Consider the following 22,122-nt stretch of genomic DNA (forward strand, 5'->3'; position numbering starts at 1 on the left):
CTACTCCTCTCCACACACATGAGTTCAATATCAGTTCTAGATCCACACCATGTATCTAAATCATGTTAAAGGCAATTTAAAGGACACAGCTTCCTCCAAAGAACCCTGGGAACTACAGTTTGTTGGAAATTTTAGCTCTGTGAGGGCGAAACTACAGTTGTGGTTCGAGGACCCGACCCCCGCAATGTGAAATGAAGACACAAGGACACGTGATATAAGGTTAATGGGCAAGGAAAGGCCACAACTTTATTGGTTACAGCAGTGAAAAGGTATTGGCTTAGGCATTGGATCTCTAAAACAAGTGGGTTTATTCACCAGTGGGTGGAGCCTGTTGATGCTAATCCAACTATAGGCTCACCCCTGATGTCACCGAGGGTCGTGCCATGGCCTCCCGCCAAGCAGGCATCGGACAGAATACACGACCGCCAGATTCCTTTAACGGAATACCCAAAAATTGAAGGCATAGGCGATGGCCACACCTAGCACTTCGACACACCACAACACATTACAGTGGTGCCCCACAAGACGAAATTAATTCGTTCCGCAATTTTTGTCGTCTAGCGAATTTTTCGTCTTGCGAAGCACGAAATCCCATAGGAATGCATTGAAAATCAATTAATGCGTTCCTATGGTAAAAAAAAGTCCAAACAAAGCCAAATTTGGTACAACAACAGTTTATTAACTGCTCTTTAAAGTCACACATACTGTAAAGAGCAGTTCAAAAATTGAAGGGAAAATAAATTAACTTTATAAACATGACAGAAAAACATTTAAAAATCAACAAAGTGTACAGTACATTTTCTAAGACTCTGGGGGACCACTCGAAGAAGGCTCCTCTTCCACTCTTTGCTTCTTGGTCAAGAACCTGTCCATAGTCTGCTGCTTTATCCGCCTTTTCAGCAGCTCCCTGAAAGACGACATGACCCTCGTATCATAAAAGTTCCCAGCGTCATGTGCCACGTGCTTCTCATGGTGGTGTAGATCTGCAAAAGTCTGCACCTCCTTCCACTTCTGGCAAATGTCCCTCAGTCTTTCGGAGGACAGCCGTTCCTCAGTTGCTTCCTCCTCTTCCAGTGAGGCCTGCTCCTGCGCAGCCTCTGCCTGCAGAACGTAGCCCTCCGTCGTCACAACCTCCAGGAACTCCGCTGCAAAGTCTTCAGCCACAGGAACATCAGAACTGGCAGCCTCTCCATGCCTGACCACACTGTGGATGCCAGATCTTGTCTTGAACCGGTCAAACCAACCTCTGCTAGCCTTGAAGACTTCTGGCTCGGCTGAGGTTCCTGGCTGTTCCCGGATGAGGTCAGCGTGCAAGGCCTTGGCCTTCTCACAAATGACGGCCTCAGACACTGTGTCCCCTGCACGCTGCTTCTCTTCTATCCAGATGAGCAGCAACTTCTCGACCTCCTCCAGGACAGCTGGGCGGTTCTTCACGATCCTGGTGACTCCCTTGGCTGCATCAGTCGCCAGGATCTTCTCCCTCATCTTCAGGATGGTCCCGATGGTCGATGGGTTCCTGCCGTACTCCCTGGCGATGTCCGTCACACGCATTCCGCCGTCGTGCTTCCAGATGATCTCCTTCTTCATTTCCAGCGTCACCTTCTCCTTCTTCCTCTCGCCGGCCACCGCAGCAGCAGTCTTCTTGGGTCCCATGGCAGCACAGCTCCTACCTTCGTAAACTCAGAAACAGAAAAAAAAATCAGTGATGTGCTTCAAACCCAAAAAATACAAAAGCAGCCAGCCACCCACCACACAGAAATTAAAACCCAGAACCAAGGCCTTGAATCCCAAGCACCCCAACCCCAAATCCAAAATCCAAAACCCCCCAAAAAAGTTTTAAAAGTTTAGCTTACCAAATGGATGAAAGAGAAGTTCTGGAAAAGCTTCAACAATCAACCACCGACGTCCTCAGAAACCTCAAATGGCTGCAAAATAAGTTGAGGAAAAGCTTCAAAAATCACCAATGTCTTCAAAAACCTCAACTGCTCCCACAGACACGCACCAACCCACCCACAACCCAGAAATTGCAAACCCCTCCCCAACTGCTCCCCCAGCCCCTCCCCAACTGCTGCAAACCCCTCCCCAACTGCTTCCCCACCCAGACAAAAAAAATTTTCAAAAAATAACAACATGGCCAGCACTCAGAAATTCAAACTCAGAAAATTTTTCAAAAAAAATCAACCTGGCCCAGTGGTCACAGAAAATCATAAAAATTCCCAAAAAAGGCCCACAAGCCCCCAGATTATCGCAAACCCCTTCCCAACACCAAGTCCTTGAATCCCAAACACCCCAACCCAAAATCCAACCCCCCCAAAAAAAAGTTTTAAAAGTTTAACTTACCAAATGGATGAAAGAGAAGTTCTGGAAAAGTTCTGGAAAAGTTTTGGAAAATCTTCAAAAGTGAGCAAAGTCTGAGAAAAGGCTACCAAACCACGTGCTAACAGTTGCTCCTCGAAGTCAAGTCGCAACTACTGCAGCTCAAGCTAAGCACCCTTGGTTTTAACAGTTTTTACACAAAGGAAACAAAGTCGCGAGACGTTTTCGTTTTGCGAAGCAAGCCCATAGGGGAATTCGTCTTGCGAGGCAAATCGCGGGCGAAAAAACCTTTCGTCTAGCGAGTTTTTTGTCTTGCGAGGCATTCGTCTTGCGGGGCACTACTGTATTCCAATGCCTAACCTACCCACAAATACCACAAAAAGTTGTGACGATTGCTACGAGGTAGGCGAAAAAACCAAAAAGCCTAATGCCAAATGGAAAAACTCCTACCAGGCCCCCTGGGCAACCAGGGTGACCAACCTAAGGTCCATAGCAAGGCCAATGACCTAAGCCCTAACTCAAAGGGAGCGGAGGGTGGGTGACTCGCAACGAGACGACGGTGAAGAATGAGGCTGGGGAGAGGCTGGCGCTGCAGCAAAAGGCTGCTGAACACACCCCCCTCTGTGGCACCTGGTTGGATGCCTACCGGGGGGTGTGGGCACCAGTCGGGTGAGGTGGAGGCAGGGAGCTAACGCCCCCTGCTAGGGGCGGTGCTCGGGCTCCCGCCCACAACCACTCCCCTCTCTTCCAGGGAGGAGAGTCTTTCTCGGGATTTTTTGCCGGAAGTCATATGCTATAGATGTGCCTTTAATATGCTTTAAATGTATAGTGTGGATCTAGAATCCTTCCCCCATTTAAAAAACCCATATTTTTATTTCTGCAGTGGCTCCCCATTTGTGGAATGCTCTCCCCAGGGAGACCTGAGGGTATAGGGCGGCGTGTATGTATATGCCCTCCTGGGAATAACATTGGGGGGGGCATTAAATGTTACACATAAATGTGTGTAAGAAAACCTGAAAGAAGCATATACTCCAACTGTTCTCTGATGAAAATAGGGACGTCCTATTCCATAACAACAACAACAACAACAACAACAACAACAACAACAACAATAATATTTATACCCCACCCATCTGACTGGGTTGCCCCAAAAACTCTGGGCAGCTTCCATCATATATAAAAACATAATAAAACATTAAACATTAAAAAACTTCCCTATAATATTCAGTTGGAAGCCACCCAGACTGGGGGAGCACCCATTTGCTCCCCCAGTCCCCAAGCTAGTTATAGCAATAAGTAGTCCATGCCAGGTAGCCACTGTCTCCCCCCATAGTAATAATAATAATAAGTATTATTATTATTATCATTATCATTTATTTTTTATACCCCGCTCATCTGGCTAGGTTTTCCCAGCCACTAATTTTCAGCTAGAAACTTCTAGGGATCAGCAAATCTTTCAATTTCAGGTTCACCTCACTTTCCCATCTCTCCAGTCTTAAGCTAGGGATGCCATACATCGTTATGGTTTGGGGAAAACTAAAAAAAGCTAAACAAATTTGCCCCCCCCCAAAGGAACAACAACACACCTAAACAACTTTTCTGCCCGGATTTTCACTTTTTGAAATATTGCAACCCTACTTAAGCTTAGTTCTCTACATTTCCATATCAGTTTGCATATTGTTATTATTTTAAAAGTCTCTTATTCATCAGCATTCATAGTGTAAATTTCTCATGATATACATGTTTGTATGCAATTTTGCCTAATATGCACATTTTTGCATAGCATATTACCCCAGTATAATGCATTTTGGTATGTTACAGTGGTGCCCCGCAAGACGAATGCCTCGCAAGACAGAAAACTCGCTAGACGAAAGAGTTTTCCGTTTTGGAGGTGCTTCGCAAAACAAATTTCCTATGGGCTTGCTTCACAAGACGAAAATGTCTTGCGAGTTCCTGCGGGTTTTTCCCCCCTCCCCCCTTTTTCTAAGCCGCTAAGCCGCTTATCCGCTAAGCCGCTAAAAGCCGCTAAACCGCTAATAGCACTAATCCGCTAAGCCGTCAATGGGCTTGCTTCGCAAGACGAAAAAACCGCTAGACGAACAGACTCACGGAACGGATTCTTTTTGTCTTGCGAGGCACCACTGTATTTTCAACAACATTTGCTTTTATAGACACACTCGCCTCTAATATATGCATTTTTGCATAATTAATATGGTTGGAAAATTGTCCTGCAGAAGTCTGAGAATTTCAACCAAGGGCTGTGTTTCCATTCTTGTATTGTTTCAGAAAGTTGTGAATTAGGTAAGTTCACCTTTACATGAGAACTGAATCAAAATTCTTCCCCATCCCTACATAGTATGTGAGAACATGGTTCCTCTAACAAAATATAATTCATCATTCACTTTGATATGTGAACAAAGCATTTGCAGTGCTAAAGATGGAGGTTGTGACCCCCCCCCACTTTTAAAGGAAACTGTTGAATAAAACTAAACCAATTGCTAAGGTATGGAATATAAATGGGTAGTGCCTCAGTTGAACTCCCGGGGAACACACATTGTCTCTTGTAGAGAGTGAAAGCAGAAATCCTCCCAGAGACGACTAAATTATTTATTGCACTGAGTCAGTAAATGAGGTTACAAAGTCACAAATGCTTTCATTCTTCCATGAGAAACACAGCCAACCATGATAATTATGCATTTAATCAATATTATTCAAGAGGGGGGGGAGAGACAGGTCAGCATCCTTTGCTAATTTCTGAAGTTTAATTTATGTTTCTTAAAGCAGTTGTCGGCTGAAGAAAGAAAAAGAAATGTAATTTCAAAGTTGCCTATCAGCCTAGCAACAGGAATTTCAAGAACAACCCCCCCCCCCCCGGATTATAGCAATGAAGGAACATCTGAAAGATAACAAAAGTAATTCAGATTTCATGAAAAAATGTTTTGTTGTCTCAGCAATTCTGCCTTTTCTGATTCATCAAAATGTTTTCTCTGGGGGAGAGTGCTAATGACAAAATAATGTGTTTTTTTTCCTGGCAAAGCCATGCCCAATTTTTGCTGCTTGCAAAATGGGTATTTTGAAATAAATTGTCAGTTTGGATTTGTTTCTACATCCACTGTAGAACAAGTACAAAATCCCTCCCACCCCTCATTCCTTTAAATGAATAATGAAAAAACAACAATGTTTTGGTTCATTTAAATTAAAGGACATTCATCTTACTTCAGCATTTTATATTAATGGTTATTCATCTTGATATAAACACATAGCTTCCCATCAATTTACCAAGCTGAACTAGGATGGAGTTTTATGCCTACAATTTCAAAGGTAAAGCAGAACACTTTTTATTTTCCTGCACAATTTTGCAATTGAAGCGCCGCTTTCAGCTTAGCAGCCAGTGGCATAGCTGCCCAGTGGGAGGCAGTGAATTTGTGGCCTAGACAGTTTTCTCATTTATATCCATCCAGCTGTCCAATTACAGAAATGTAATGTGGATGTGGGCTTAGATCATTGATTTTCAAACTTCCAGGCTTCAGGAAACTCCTCTTGTCCATCACCACTGAAGATAGGAGGGATGTTCACACAACCTCTGCCCCGTTCATGAAGTGAAGAGGAAGATGAAGAGTGTTGCTGCTGACCTTTAAAGCCCTAAACAGCCTCGGTCCTGTATACCTGAAGGAGCATCTCCACCCCCATCGTCCAGCTCCGAGGGCCTTCTGGTGGTTCCCTCACTGTGAGAAGTGAGGTTACAGGGAACCAGGCAGAAAGGGCCTTCTTGGGAGTGGTGCCCGCCCTGTGGAACACCCTCCCACCAGATGTCAAGGAAATAAAAGACATCTGAAGGCAGCACTGTTTAGGGAAGTTTTTAATGTTGTATTGTGTTTTTAATATTCAGTTGGTAGCTGCCCAGAGTGACTGAGGAAACCCAGCTAGATGGGCGGGGTATAAATAATAAATTATTATTATAAGATTGCACCTTGCTGCCGGCATGCTCCCAGGTAATACCCCCTATTGAATCAGCATTTCTGTTCACATGAAGGAGCCTCTACACATGTGCATCTGGATGCAGAGAGAGCCCCTTCATATGAATGTTGAATGTATGGCTACCAGAGTGTGAGGCTGGCAGGTACGATCCCACTCCTTCACATTGAAGATGAATGTGTGTTTGGGATGATGGTGGTGGTGGTGTCATTTGAACACTCCCAGAAATTATGATAAGATCCAAAGAACCATGCAACCATGTAACTAGGGATGGGGCAGAAATCCCTACCAACCTAATTTGCACTTCCTGAAATGATACACAAACCTACATGCAGCTAGCCTTCGAAATTCGCAAACCAGAATTCAGTCACCCTTTGAAATTTTCCAATGAAGCTCTCTAACCAAATAGCATGTTCAAGCATGGAGCTATTAGGAGAAGGTGCCTAAAAAATGCCTGTATGAGAGAATACAGCAAAAGTGCGTTAAGGTAAGGGAAATGGCTTGCAAAAACAAGTATATTAGGAAAAATGCACACAAAATGCTGATGAATTTTCATGAGGACTTTTTAAAGTAGCAACCTGAGGTAGGTCAGCTCAGCCCCACCCCTCCTTGCCCTCAGAATGCTCTGTTTCAGGGATTTCTGCTGGGTTCCACTGTTGAGGATAACACCAGCAGGCCTCCCAGCCACCCATTCAGCTGATGGGAGTGATGTTTGCACCACTTTGTCAATGGTGGCTAATGGGAAGTCAGCTGAGCAGACGAATGTTTCCATTCAATAGAACTCCCTACTCCCTCAGCCTGAAGTGGACATGGATTGGATTGCTTTTTCGGCTACCATTAACAAGTTCATAATAAATCTCTTCTAGTATCTTCTGGGAGTCCTCATTAAATGAGGTTGTTGTTTTTCCTAAATGCGGTTCCTGATTTAATGCTGATAACTTCAAAAAACATTCCTCGGTGTGTTCATGCCATTAATCATGTCCCCCAAAAGTGCAGCAAATTTGCATTAACCAAATTACATTTATAACATCCATATACATTTGGCAGATACAATTTACTCAGTCTCTTGGGAATTAAAAACCACTGGTGGATCAGTTTAATCTGCACTTAGTCAACCGATTTGCCAACAGCATTATACGGTTCCCTCCCCCAGCTCTTTTGATATTAACGATCCTTCTCTATTTCATTTCAACTTATACTCTACATCTGACCAATTTAAGTCTAGCAACATGTCATACAGCTTTTATATTATTGTCCTCTTAGTTGTAGCAGTGATTTGTTTCAACCTGCATTCATTGTCTGAACTGTGCTGCACTTGGAAATATTGGAGAAGGGAAAGGTGATACAAAACCTATAATCTTCTGTCCATTTTCTACATATGCTGTTATACTGTATGAATCCAAAGGAGCCTTTTGCAAGGACAAAGGTACCTGTGCGTGTACAAGGTGCCCTGCACTCCAAATTCCTCTCTTTCCTGCTGCTGCTGCCTCTTATACTCCTTCCCATCCCATTCTGGAGCCATGGCCTGTGAAGTGATGCTTCACTGTCATCCTGCCTGCCGCTGGCTGAGGCTGGAACGGAGCAGTGTAGTGATGAGGGTGGAAGAAGACCAGGTTGGCAGCAGTGGCAGGTGCAGAGGTATATGTGGTTGCACCTACCGCTGCTGCCACCCCATCCTGGTCCCGGCAAGCAGCAGTGCCATCACAGCCACGGTGGCGGCACAACAGCAGCACCCCAAGTCGCCCACTGACACCGATAGACGGTTTCCTAGACTTTAGCAGATTTCCAGGGAAGCTTCACTTGAAAGTACCAAATAGGCCTAGGATTAAATTAGGATATAATTAAATAAATGGGACTTAAATACTAAGAAAAGTGAATAAGTTGGATTATAACTGGAGATATTTTAGTTTAATAATGATATTGGAAAGCTGTTAACATTCATTTACAAGGAAACTCAGAAGGGAGGGACTGGAGGAAGTCAATTAAGATGTTTATAAGGTTGGATTTTTAAAGAATTAAGTTTGTTTTTATTGTTTATTTGTTTATTGTTTTCTCTTTGTATTTTTTTGTTTTGTTTTTCTTGGTCCCCCCCCCCCGTGTTTTATTTTGTTACGTGATATTTGTTATAATTATGGAAAATCTAATAATTTTTTCAGAAAAAAAAAGATTTCCAGGGAAGCTGCAGTAGGCGACAGGAGATGAAAGCCACTCTGTGTGCACATAGCTCTACTCGCACTCCTCTGAATCAGTTATTCACTATTGGTTTCTCCTCTCACCGTTTATTTATTTTATTTTATTTTTTATTAAAAAAATAAACAATTTCAGCACAACAAATTATCAATCCATTTAATCAATTACAATTACAAATTATCAATCCATTTAATCCTCTCACTGTTTAAATTGCTAAGTATCACATAGAGAAAGCAACAACCCATCAATGCTCTTCTGGTGCACCCATACATAATTTTTTATTTTCTATCACATCTATAAATAATCCCCATCTTTCAATGTTCTCCTGCTCTATATCAGGATAGGGAGCCTATGATTCTCCAGATGCTGTTAGAGGCCAGTTCTCATCAGTCACAGGCAGCATGATTGGGGATGATGGCAGCTGTGGTCCAAAAACATCTGCAGAGCCATGAGCCTCCCACCCCTGCTCTAAATGAAATATGGTGTTGACTTACAATGGAAATCATCACCATCATTATTCTAGAAATTATATATCAGAATTAACGCTCCTTTTATATTTATCAACATACATTTTCTATTACTGGGGAATGATCAGGAGCTCACCAAGTTAGTGGCTAAATATTGCTATTTTTTGTCATCTTAATACACTGCAGACATCTGATCTCCCTGGAGACCTAGAGATGTGACGATAGACTGCTCTGCCTCCTTTCTTTTAGCAAATGTTTTGTGCCACTGGGGAAGTGGTAATTCTGTATTGATTTGTTTTGGATGTTTGTATGTGATGCCAATAAAAGGTTTGATGATCGTGATGATGATGATATTTATCAAAGTTTGATTTTGTATCACCTTTTCCCTCCCACCCACTTTCAAAATCTACTTATCTGTCCATAGCCAAGCATGGAAAGAAAAGGAAACATAAAGATGTTCTGGATCTTTGTCCACGTAAATCCACAAGGATATCCACGTTAATCCTACTGTCTCACAAACACAAAGTAATGTTTGGAACTGCTAATCCACCATTCTAAAAGTATTTAAAAGTATTACTTTTAAAGCATTCTAGATATCCCCATAAGCTCTGCCAGTTTCATAATACAAAATGTAGTAAAACGTATTGGAATGGCATTAAATAAAAATAACCAACTCCCCCCGCCCAAACTGTGATAATGTTAATTATCCCCAATTCTCTAGGCCTTTTTGAACCTTTACTATTTGGCTCATGCTTATTCACAAGCTGTGTCTTCAAATCCTCTGATAAATATATGCCAAGATTCACAGGTTGTATTTGGATGTAAAACTCAGAGGAATAAATTAGGCTTTGATTTTAGTGAAAAAGGGAGGAGGAACTGAAAACTAGATATGGTTTGAAATGTTGTTGTGTGTTTTTTTTTTTAAAAAAACCAACTGTTTCCCCAGTGGTGACACTGGACACTTGTATCATTTGTGTAAAATATATTGACTACTTTATTACTTACTTTTATCTCCTCATTTTCTCAAATATTTCACTTGTACATAGCTAAAAGCTGTAAATAACCAAGGGAAATAACCAGTGGGAATGAGGATAACCTTGCCATGTGTCTTTTCCAATTTTAAAGGCTCTGAGGAGAGATGGGGGAGAAATTCAATTCTGTTTGCATTTAAAGGCAAACCTACCTCATTCACGCTAACCATGAATCAATAGCCAACCTTATAAATCCACACTTCTCTGAATTTCACAACGCAGTTGTCCAGCCAAGTAATGTGCACATGCAAAAATGCACATGCTATGGTTACATGGCACATGAAAATTCACGGATTGCTGACGACAACATACAAAAATGCATTTTGGAAACTGATTTGCAGGAAAAAAGTATATAAGGCAAAATTGCACATTAGGAGAAATTTGCACTAAAATACAGATGATTTTTCATGAGGGCTTCAAAAAATTGCAAACTGATGTGGATATTTGGAGAACAGCAAAATGAAATGCAGAGAAACCAAAATCGACCGTTCATAGTTGTGAGAGTCACTCATCCACTACTATACCATCAGTGACAGCCAACTCTTCTAATTCACTCTTATCCAGCCCAGAATATATTTCTTCATGTTCCCTGACATGAGCATTTACTGTTTCTCAATCTGTTGCTGGTTGGGAGTTCTGTTGATCTGGATGCAAGTACACAACAGAGGGTAGCCAATGTGGTAGCCCCCTGGTTATGTAGACTACAAATCCCATCATCCCTGCCCATTGGCCATGCTAGCTTGGTTTGATGGACATTGCAGTATTGGGAGGGCACTGCATTGGCTAACCTTGGTATTCAGCCTGTTCTTTAGAGTCCTAAAGCTCCTGGGGCCAGGTGACCTTAAGAACACCTAAACCCTAGGGTCATCTTAGAGGGCCCTGCACTCTGGTCCATCTCTGCAGGAGATTCCATTGCAAATAAAGAATCCCCTTGCAGAGAGATTCATTTAGCATCCCTTCTAATGTGGTCCTCTTTCTCTGGAAGAGGTCCAAGCAGAATACCATACATGTCTACCCAGCACCAAGTCCCACTGTGATCAATAAGACTTCCTTCCAGGTAACTGTGTATAGGATGGCAACCTAAGCTTTCTATTTTTTAGATAATGAGGCAGTACTCAGAAACTGGTCCTTAATGTATGCTTGCAATGTTTCCCATACAAATCACCCATTAAATAATGGAGGGTGGGGTGGGGGGAACCTGTCGTTTTGTGTCTTCTCTTTTATGCTGTCATCTCACAGAAGAAGTGGATGTAATTTCTGTGCAAAAGCAATCCTTATTTTGTATTTTCACCCACACTTTAATATATACCAAAGCACAGTCTGAAGTTAATAAGGTTATCAGTCATTTCATAGTACTTTATCTAATCTTGAGGGGGAAATAAATAAATAAATCTATTATTGAGTATGAGTAATGGCAAGCAGTGTAATCTTTCACATTCAAATGATAGAATCACCATCACCAATCGCTTTTTCATTTAGCTTTCTTTTAAATTAACTAAAGGATTCCAGCCACATTTTGTAAGTTTGTCCTCCTGTATCCATAATTGAATTTGGAACTGTATTACAGCCCCCTTTCATAGCCAAATCTCGTCTAATAAAATCATTCAACTTTCATATTAAATTTCTGAAAAACTGATTTTGATATGCACTGATTAGGAGCACATATAGATTCTATAGTAATCTTACTTCCTTTAAAACATTCCTCATCTTCATCTTTCAATTTATCTACCACTGCAAAATTCTTTAGAATGTAACATCACCATTCCTTCAATTTAAGTTTTGCAGAGGACATATATCTTTCTGCTGTAAATAAAATGTTTATTACACATTCATTCCCTTGATTCAGATGAGTTTTCTGTAACTATATTAAATCATCGCTATCTGTTCTAACATATCTTTATTTGTTTTAACTGGATTATTCACGCTATCTACATGTGCAACTTTTAATTGTTCCATTACTCAGTGGAAAAAAACATTCCATAACCATACCCCTCTATGTGATTGAACCATTTCCCCATTTATATAAACTAAATTCTGCTCAATTTCTAATCAGATATTTCAGTTCATCTGCAGATAATTCATATAATTAACACATATCCTTCATGATGAATACCTCCCAATTGTATCCAAATTCAATGAGCACAGTTCATTAAAGAACATTACAAACTTCATCTACTAATATTAGTGTTCATCAAGTGATATTAAAAAATGACTACATTCACTATGAAATATTTATGTTCATCCATTTACAATTCAAATATCTAAATTAATTCCTTCATTATATTTTCCAAATATGAAAAGAACTTGTCAGTTCCTTTTTAATGAAAAACATTAAATAAATAAAGTTTCTGAAAATATAATTCATCTTGTTAGATGTTTATGTGACTAAACAGTACCTACGCAATTGGCTCATGCACAATTTCAGTATGAAAATACCAGCCCATTATTAAGCAGTTTCTTGCTTCAATGATTATTTGGATCCTTTTCAGTCTAGCTTCAGGACTGGTTTTGGAATGGAAACTGCATCGGTCAACTTGGTGGAGGAACTGTGCTGGAAGGTGGACTGGAAGAATTTAACCCTGCTGATTTTTCTTTTAATACTATCAACCAGGTGGGCTGTGGGATGTCTCACAGCCATGGTGGCCAATCTGTGGCCTTTAAGATGTTGCTGGGCTCTCGCTCCCATACTCTGTGAACATGTACATGTTGGCTGGAGCAGATGGAGGGCCAAAGGTTAGTCACCTCTGCCTTACAGTGATGAGGTTAAAGGGCACTGATCCTTTCTGAAAATAGTTGTCATGGGAGATGGCAGTTTTACCTCATGGTCTTTGGCCTTTGAGTTTCCACTAGGTTCTGTCTGTCTCCCGTGATCTTTGATATCTACATGAAACCACTGGGAGAGTCCTCTGGCGGTTTCAAGTACTCTGATGGCTTGTAGCTATACTTTTCCTATTCATCCTCTGATCCCAAGGAGGAAGTAGAAGTGATAAATCAGTGCCTGAACCTCGTGTAAAGTATCACTACGGTAGTAAGAATGTAGATAAGGTCCATCTTTGAGACGATGCTTATCTGTCCTCTAGCCTTCACAAGTGACAGTGGCACAGAGGAATTCAGCAATGCACTGAGGTAAAGAAATTGAAACTGAACTCCAATATAATATGCAAGTACTGTTCTGCTGCTGTGGGGAACTGAGGGGTGATATTCAACTAGTTCTGGACAGGGTTGCACGCACTGTTTCTGAAGTAGTGACTATAGGAGTACCTTTTACCAGTTTCATCTGATTTACTAGTTGCTGTTCTTCCTTGATCTGGCATCAATAATCCATGTTCTAGCTACTTGCAGGCTAGATTCCTGCAATGTTCTCAATGCAGGGTTGCCAAACACTCTGGAAAATTCAGCTGGTGAGAAATACTGCTGCCGGATTATTGTCTAGTGCTTGAAGATGGGCACATAGACGGTGCATCATATTCAATCTGTAAAGGTAAAGGTAAAGGGACCCCTGGCCGACTCTGGGGTTGCGCCGCTCATCTCACTTTATTGGCCGAGGGAGCTGGCGTACAGATACTTCCTCTGGCCTTGTAAGGTTGGCTTCTTTTCATGGTCAGTGATACTTATTCTTGCTGTGCTAATGGATCAAAATCCACACATGGCTTCCTTTTTCCATTTTCTTCCATCCCAGTGTGCTCTGGCACCATGATTCCCGACAATTGCTCCAAAGGAGGAGGGATCTATGCAAAAGTCCTTGAATGCTGATACTGAACAACAGCTTCCTCCCGCCTTCAGCAGATTACAAGATGTGTGGGAAGGAGGGATCTGGTATTACCATCCGAGGACACTAAATCCATTAGATAACACTGTTGCTACATGCAGCTCACTTCCGCATGCTTGTCAGGTGTGTGCTTTAAGCAGCTTTAGCATTTTTGCTGTGACTACAGTTTGTGGGTGTGAGCATTCCTTTTCGTTGGCAAATGCCTGTGTGAGTTGCTGATTGCATTATGTGGTTGATCCAGTCATGTAGCTATTAGCAACCGAGAGCATGACACTGTTGCTCTGTGAGCCTGACATTTGCTCCGAGACATCTGGGTTAATTTAGCAACCAGTCTAGTGTGTGTGCATGTGTGTGGGGTTAGCTAAGCCAAAAACTGTTTGGGTCTGCTTAAAAATATATATATATTCTAAATTTGGTTGGCAATTTTTGAATTGTGGTACTGTATAGAAAGTCATAAACGCTGTCACTATCTGTTTAGAATGTGTGCTAAGTATTTAGAGAAAGCTTAACAGTACTGCCATGGAGAGCTGAATGACTTGGACTACATCCAGTGCACTTGAATAATTAGAAGCTTAGATGAACAAGAGGTGAAGACAGATGAAGCATTGTTTCAGCAGCCACAGCAGCTTCATCACCCACATTGTGGTGGCACATACATGCTCACCAGCAAGTCAAACACTGGATTTCCAAGCGAGTTTTACCACTTCCGTTGTGCATCAGACAGAGTCTGACCCTCACCCACCCCCATCAACACTGGGGTTGCCTGTAGTCTTGCCCCTGTTTCGTGCAAGGGATTCAACTGCATATTGGAATGTTAGGTTTGCACAATTAAAATCATTAGAAGCTCTCTGGTGCAACAAATCAACTTCAAAACAAAATAAACGAGACTTTTTGCAATTAAGGCAGGGACAGGGAAATGCACTAAAAAGCTTCAGTAACTATCAATTTGACAGGAACATGAATAAGCTCTGCCCAAATCAGGGTGGATGCTCATTGTATAACCTCCCTGTGAACAAATCAGAACAAATGCACAAGAAAGAGTGAGCATTGTACAACCTTCACCTAAGCTTTGTGCAAACGACGCTCAATGAGCAGGTTGTCTGGAGGAGCCTAAAGTGAGTTTTGCCTCTCCCCTTGTGCATCAGACTGACTCTCCTTTTTTTGTACATAGGCAACAATGCCTATGTGATTATCCTTCACTTTACACACACACACATAAAAGCAAATTGCTCCAGGAATTTTGTATGAGGTGTATCATCATCACAGCCATAGCACAAATGGTGCCAAGAGGGGGGAAAACAGCTTTCCCCCTAGTTCGCGCTGCAGAAATGGTTTGTCAGAGCTTCCAAAGAAATAAAAATGTGGGGGTTAAGGTTATCCGAAACAGCTTTTGCTATCTCTGAGAACATTTTGTCTGTGGACGGAGTATTACATTGATCTGGGGAACTCAAAATGGTGCTTCTCCTGTTCACGCTACAGCTGTTTGTTGCTACAATTTACATAGCCACGTGCTAAATACTGTGTAAAATAGGGAAGGGATGTGATCTCTGCTTACAATCAATGTTTGATGAACAAAAGTTCACATTTAGTAAAATGTTGTAGGCTGACAAATGAACAGAAGGAATGGTGTACAAAGTAGACTCACAAGTGGCAGCATAGATGAGGAACAAGCAAAATGGAGTTGTAGAAGGATGGAGCTTTGAGGAAGGAATTGAAAGAGAATTGGCTTCTTTAGAAGAGAGATGGGGAAGGAACCTTCAGGGAGCAGTGCAGCAAGAAACATGGAAATGGGAGATAGAGAGTGGAATGCTAGCTGATGTAGCTTTAAAAAAGAACTTGGTGACTACTGTTGCTTCCGGATAACTTGCTTATTGAGCAATAAACCAGATTTGTTTGTATAAGGTTTGGAGGGAATTTATTTAGCAGTTCACTGTTTACTGAGCATCCGTTATAATTTGTTTGTGGTGAGGTTATATGATGCCATGTCAAACAATGGCTATCCCATACTTCTGAGTGCATTTTCTCATCACTTTCCTTACAAACCCCCCCCCTCCTGTTTTGGGGAAAGCAAGTTTGTTGTGCAAGAGTACCAAATCGATCTTAATTGTGCAGCCTTAATTTGCTGGTATGCAGTTGAATCCCACCCACAAAAGAGCAACCAAGAGTTTGCGGCTTAATATCAGATGCTGAGGATGAACAATGGAGGATGGCTTGTGAGCATCAAAAAATGCCTAACTGGATGTTGTTGGAAATACTGTGTGGCATTCAACCAACTTGTGCTCAGAGTAGACCCACTTAATTTAATGGACCTAAGTTAGAAATGCTCATTAATTTAGTGGGTCCAATCTGAATAAAATTAGTTGAACGCCATCCAGAATACTTAGCCCGATCAAACTGGGCAATTCTTAACAAAAAGGCCCAATAGCAGATGAGTGTCAATGGAGGGGAGGATTGGACCTTGAGCACAATGATGAAATGGATGAGGTGCAAATGGGAGGAGTTATGTGAATAATGTAATGAGTTGGTAACAATGGAAAGAGCAACTAATTTTCAGAATAAATTCTGAATCTGCTGAAGGGAAGAGATATAATTGCAGAAAATGTCAAATTTCCAAAGAGAATTAGAAAAAGTTTGCTTTTATATATAGTTTTACTGGCTATTCAGTGTTCTTGATTGCATTGTAAATCTTTTTTAAAAAAAACAAAACAAAACAACACAATGTGTTTCAAAATAAGCTTGATTCCTCATTGAAAACCTGCTTGAGGTTCTCATGCAGCACTACAAAAAATGGTGGTCTGTTTGGTATTGCTGGCAGATACAACCAAGATATCAGCCATGGCTGCTGTACTGAAAGCAAGTTCCTTGCAAGTGAAGCAATAATAGACAGAGCAGCTCTGACTGCTCATAGTGTGTTCCATACACTTCCAAGATTAAAAGACAGCACATCTCTCTCCTGCACACTTAGTTAAATTAGTCATTGCGTGTTGAGACCCCGCAGCAACCCCTTCGTTGGGAAATAACTCACACAAGGACACAGATATTAGGTTTATGTTACTGGGCAAATTTGGCCACAACTTTATTGAATTACAGAATGTGAGCGGTATTGGCTTAGGCATTGATTGGACCTGACTATATCTGACTCCTGCCTGCTGCGCAGGAAGTCCGGTAAGGGTAAACCACCGTTAGGGGGAGCCCTGGTGTTGAGTTCCCCCTGGTGTTCCCGGCGGGGTCATGTCATGGCCCTAGCCCCCGACCGGGCTTCGGACAAGATCAACACCCCCGGATTCCTTTAACGAAATACCCTTAAGCATGGAGGGACAGGTGATGGCCACACCTCCCCTCCCCCACACAAGGTCAAACAATGCCTAACCACAACCCTAACAAAGTTGTGACAATTGCTACGAGGTAGGCGAAAACCAAGTGGCCAGAGCCAATTTGCCAAGTGGAAAAATTCCTACCAGGCCCCTCGGACAACCAAGGTGACCAACCGAAGTCCATAGCAAGGCCAGTCCCTAACCTGCAAATAGGGAGGGAGGGAGGGAGGGAGGGAGGGTGATTGAGGAAGCGAGCCAAAGAGGAAGTCCTCTGGCTCGCTCCTTGGTTTAAACTGTCCCGGCCACGCCCCCTGGCCAGCAGATTGGCTGGCCGGGCTCTGATGTGGCCGGGATCCCTAGGCAACGGGGGACAAAGTCCCCTGCCCCCGGTGGGGAGTGGGTGGTCACGAGGTCCACCACAACTCCTCTCCACTGGGAAGTGGAGCAGATTTCTATAGTGGCAAAATGTATTATGATATAATGGGGAAATGTTTAAGATTGGAGGTATTGGTCAAACCTTGTAAATGTTTGGCACAAGGCTACCAGAGTCTTTAACATGTGAAAATAAGAAGGGGGGGGGAGTACGTTAGATAAGGTCTCTTGGTGGAAGAGGATCCAAGCTTTGTAGATCAGCAAGCCTTTCATCCAGCAAAAAAATGTCCCCTGACTCATAAGTTTATGTTGTATGAAACATTATGGGCTGGAATCACTGCAGTTAAACAAATGAAGAGCTTCCCAAATGTCTTCCCATGAATTCTGGCAGTGAAAAGTGTTCTCTTCCAAAATAATTAAGTATGACCATCTGTCTACAGAAAGATCTCTAACTTCCATGCTTACCTGTAGTTTGAGCATGTTTGCTGAATAGGGATGATTTTCCATTAGGTCAATCTGTCATGGGAAAATGAATTTGAAGGCAACGTTTTCACATTAGAATGCCCATGGTCCAAACAGAACATTTCAGTGCTTACACTTACAAGTGAAATTGAACAAACATGGGTGTTGCCTCATGACATTTCTCACAGCAAAATTATTTACCATTAGCCAAGCATGGTGACTGATAACCTTGGTCTTCGTTTATCTGGTCCAATATTTTCAATGAGCATGTGGTTTTGTTCTTAATCCCACAGTACGCAGGAATCTTCCAAGTGACAGAGCTAGTTCTCAAAAAAGTTCTTAACCCAAGGTACCACTGTAGTTGGTTCCTTTTAAGCCTATTTGTTGTTGACTGAGCAGCTTCTGTCAGTACTTCTGTGTCTTTTGTGACTGCGTATGAAAGGCAGTACAGCATATATTTTAATAAATAAAAATATTCATAGAATGTGTTACTGTTTCACTGTAGTGTGTAGTTTCCTTCATTCTCAGAACCTGTCATGTTGCAGCCTCAGTATTTCATATTTTGTGTTTCATTGCCTCTTAAGTATGGCTGCTAATGTTTTCTGCTATCCCCTGCCGCTTCGACAGCCCTAAAATCTAAATCCGCCGAGCAGAGGAAAAAAGATAAAAAAGTGAGTGTTGAGCGTACCTTTCGTAATTGGCTCACTGCATACACCACTTACATGGGTATTATAGTCGCTAGTTACCCTGACAGGGGTTGGCACCTGACCAACTACCTACTCATCATCCTAAAGGCTGAAGCCATGTCTGGGGGGGGAGGCGGCACTCGCCTATGACCAGGCATTCAGGGAACGGGCGGCAGTGGACGACACAGTTAGATGGGATATCAAAGATGATGACGTGTGGTCTGAGTTGGTGTCGCCGCTCTTCAAGAAAGGGCCCGACAATGTGAAGCAGTCCAAATATCAATCCAAGGCCCCCAAGAGATCTTGCTGGGAGTATAACAACGGCTCCTGCTTCAGAGAAAAATGTCGCTTTGCTCATGAATGCGAGCGCTGTAGTGGATCTCACCCCACCATGAAATGTTTTCGGGGGAAGAAGCTTTTTCGAGGTTCCCGCGGATCAGGCGCAGGCGCATCTCAAGACAAAAGAGAGGCCAGAGCCTCTTCAGGCTCCTCTGGCGCTCAGCAAAGCAAAAACAATGCCCGCAAATAGTGCTCTCCTTTCCCTAGCCCCCTCACCCATATCCCTATCAGCAATGCTGCCTTTGTTACACCAGTACCCCAATAAAGAGGCAGCAAAATACATTGAGGAGGGCTTTAAGGAAGGCTTCCGCATCCCAGTGGTAGGCACCCCCTCATGCACCAATCCCCCCAACCAAAAGTCTGTCTGAGATATGCCACACATTGCCGAGAAGAAGATTACCAAAGAACGCTTGCTGGGGCGAGTGGCAGGTCCCTTCACAGAACCTCCATTTCCTAACCTCATAGTGTCTCCACTAGGTATTGTACCTAAGAAGGCCCCAGGCGAGTTTCGATTAATACATAACCTTTCTTACCCAAAGGGTGGGTCAGTAAATGACGCCATTCCCCAAGAACAATGCTCAGTCAAATATGCATCTCTTGATCACGCAATCAGGCTGGTCAGGGAGTGTGGCCCGGGCGCGCTCATGGCAAAATGTGACATCGAATCGGCCTTCCGTCTGTTACCAGTCCACCCCAGGGACTTCTGGTTGCTAGGTTTCAAATTCCAGGACCAATGGTACTTTGACAAAGCTATGCCCATGGGCTGTTCCATCGCATGCGCTGCATTTGAAACCTTCAGCACATTCGTGGAATGGGCCATGAAATGCAGGTCAGGGTCCCACTGCATTACCCATTACCTAGATGACTACTTTTTCGTCCAGCCAGCGGGCTCAGACGCGTGCGCTAGGGCGCTGGCATGCTTCATTCAGCTGGCAGCTGAATTGGGCATCCCGTTGGCAGCGGACAAGACCGTAGGTCCAACCACCGTCATCTCATATCTGGGTATTGAACTGGATTCTGTCAGCCAAACCTCTCGCCTGCCCCTGGCCAAACTCGCCACGTTGAGGGAATTGATAACCAACATGATGGCCCAGAAAAAGACCACGTTGCGTCAGGTCCAGACACTCTTAGGACACCTCAACTTTGCATGCAGGGTTATCTCGCCCGGTCGCGCCTTTTGCGCACGCCTAGCCCGTCTCACGGCTGGCGGTGTTGCCCCCCATCACCACATCAGGGTCACCCACACCATAAGGGAAGACCTCAAAATATGGCTAACCTTCCTGGAAAGTTACAATGGGGTGTCCTTCTGGCAAGATTGGCTGCTGCCTAAGGAACAGCTACAGGTGCACTCTGACGCCTCTGGTCGCTTTGGCTTTGGCGTCTACTTCAGGGGTCACTGGTGCGCGCAGCCTTGGCCGACATCTTGGCATGAGGAGGGCATTACACGTGATTTAACTTTCCTTGAGTTCTTCCCAATCCTAGTGGCTCTCCGTGTTTGGGGGCACCTCCTCAAGGACACCAGGGTGTGCTTCTGGTCGGACAACCAGGCGGTGGTAAGAATCATTGCGAAGCAATCCGCAAAATCCAACAGGGTAATTCGCGTGCTCCGTCTCTTCGTGCTGGAATGTCTGAAAAGTAACATCTCCTTTTCTGCGCGGTTCATCCCGGGCCTCAATAACGACATCGCAGATGCCCTGTCTCGCTTTCAGATGGAGCGCTTTCGCGACCTAGCACCCGAGGCCGATCAACTCCCAGAAGCCTTTTCGGAGGACCTCTGGGAAATTGGACGGGAGAAGTGACAGCAGGAGTTCTGAGCGCCCTTGCACCATCAACGCTGCGGTCCTACACCAGAGCATGGTCCCAATTCGAGGGGTTCAGAGATAAGTTTGGCTTACGTCGGAGGCGTACAGCTAAGGAGTCTGATGTTCTAAAATATCTGGTTCACCTAAAGCGTAGGGGCATGGCCCTTAAAACCATCAGCCTGCACAAGGCCGCTATCTCCTACTTAAGCAACTGTTTTTGGCTCCCAGACCCCTGTAACACTTTCCACGTAAGGAAGCTTATTGCAGGGTGGCGTCGCTCCCACCCGCCCATTCCAGATAAGAGGAGGCCAGTAACCATAGAAATCCTCCAGCTGATCTGGGATGCGCTCCCCAGTATTTGCTGGTCCAACTATGAGGTCAGGCTCTTCAGGGCAGCCTTCTCCCTGGCCTTCTTTGGTGCACTCCGTATCGGGGAGTGCATAGGGGGCACATTGTCACCTCATCGCAGGGGCTTGTCTCTGGCTGATATCAACCTTGACAGACGCATGATACAAGTCAAAATCCAAGTGTCCAAAACCGATCAACTAGGTAGGGGTTCCACGCTAAGTCTAGCCTCCTCCCCACACACTGGACCATGCCCTGTCGCAGACACACGCAAATTCCTGAAGGTACGTCCTCCTGGACCAGGCCCCCTCCTCATTCATGCATCAGGCCGCCCCATGACCCGTTGCCAATTTGTCTCAATATTGCGTAAGGCCATCCATGCTTGTGGAGGCAACCCGGCACAATTCTCCGGGCATTCATTTCGTATTGGTGCAGCAACCTCGGCAGCTGCGAGCGGCCTCCCGGCAGAACACATAAAAACAATGGGGCGGTGGCGTTCAGCTGCCTTCAAAGGCTATATTCGAAACAACCAGCAGTCACTGACAGATACCATATAATCCTTTCTTTCAGGCTCAACCCCCAAACATGTGTGGATCTTCGGCCACAGCATAGTGCATTGGGCGGCCATCCATGCCACTACTGGTCCAGGCGGAGAACACCTGGGTCTGCAGCCAAAGATCTCCATTTCTTGGTTCGGCCAACGTGGAATGCGATGGGATGCCCTGCTCCCTCGGTTGCGTCACGAACTTGCGTTCCGCCATCCGCCAAACGCGGTTGTGCTCCACCTTGGCGAAAATGACTTGATCGTGCAAAAAAGCATAATTCTGATTAAAACAGCGATCGCGGACCTGGAAAGCGTACATGCCGCTCACCCCAACATCACGATTTTCTGGTCTGAACTTCTGCCACGCTTGCATTGGCGTGGCAACATCAATCCCACTAGACTTAATTACACCATTGAAAAAATCAATAGGGCAGTGCGCTCTGCAATCACTCGCATCGGAGGTCGGGTCGCAAAACACCCCAACATTAAAGTCTACATGAAGGAGCTATT

At 43.7% G+C, this 22,122-nt stretch overlaps 1 protein-coding gene across 1 annotated transcript; it reads right to left on the reverse strand.

Moving 5' to 3' along the window:
• Positions 1-658: 658 nt before the first annotated feature.
• Positions 659-1,920, reverse strand: LOC309339270 (putative CENPB DNA-binding domain-containing protein 1). The gene is made up of 2 exons (XM_081857436.1): positions 1,171-1,920; positions 659-1,095 (listed from the first exon to the last, which is right to left on the reverse strand). Exons 1-2 carry the CDS (start codon positions 1,651-1,653, stop codon positions 802-804), a joined length of 777 nt encoding a protein of 258 aa, XP_081713562.1. The 5' UTR covers positions 1,654-1,920; the 3' UTR covers positions 659-801.
• Between the last annotated feature and the right edge of the window lie 20,202 nt (positions 1,921-22,122).

The sequence above is a fragment of the Podarcis erhardii genome (assembly GCF_964252035.2).
Source record: "Podarcis erhardii genome assembly, chromosome: 3".
In the NCBI taxonomy this organism is placed as follows: domain Eukaryota; kingdom Metazoa; phylum Chordata; class Lepidosauria; order Squamata; family Lacertidae; genus Podarcis; species Podarcis erhardii.

Bases quoted from the DNA above. Each gene is read 5' to 3' on its own strand.
- LOC309339270 (XM_081857436.1), bottom strand. From the start codon at position 1,653: ATGGGACCCAAGAAGACTGCTGCTGCGGTGGCCGGCGAGAGGAAGAAG. The intron at 1,096-1,170 runs GTTCCTGTGGCT...CTGCAGGCAGAG, and splicing joins GAGAGGCTGCCAGTTCTGAT to GCTGCGCAGGAGCAGGCCTC.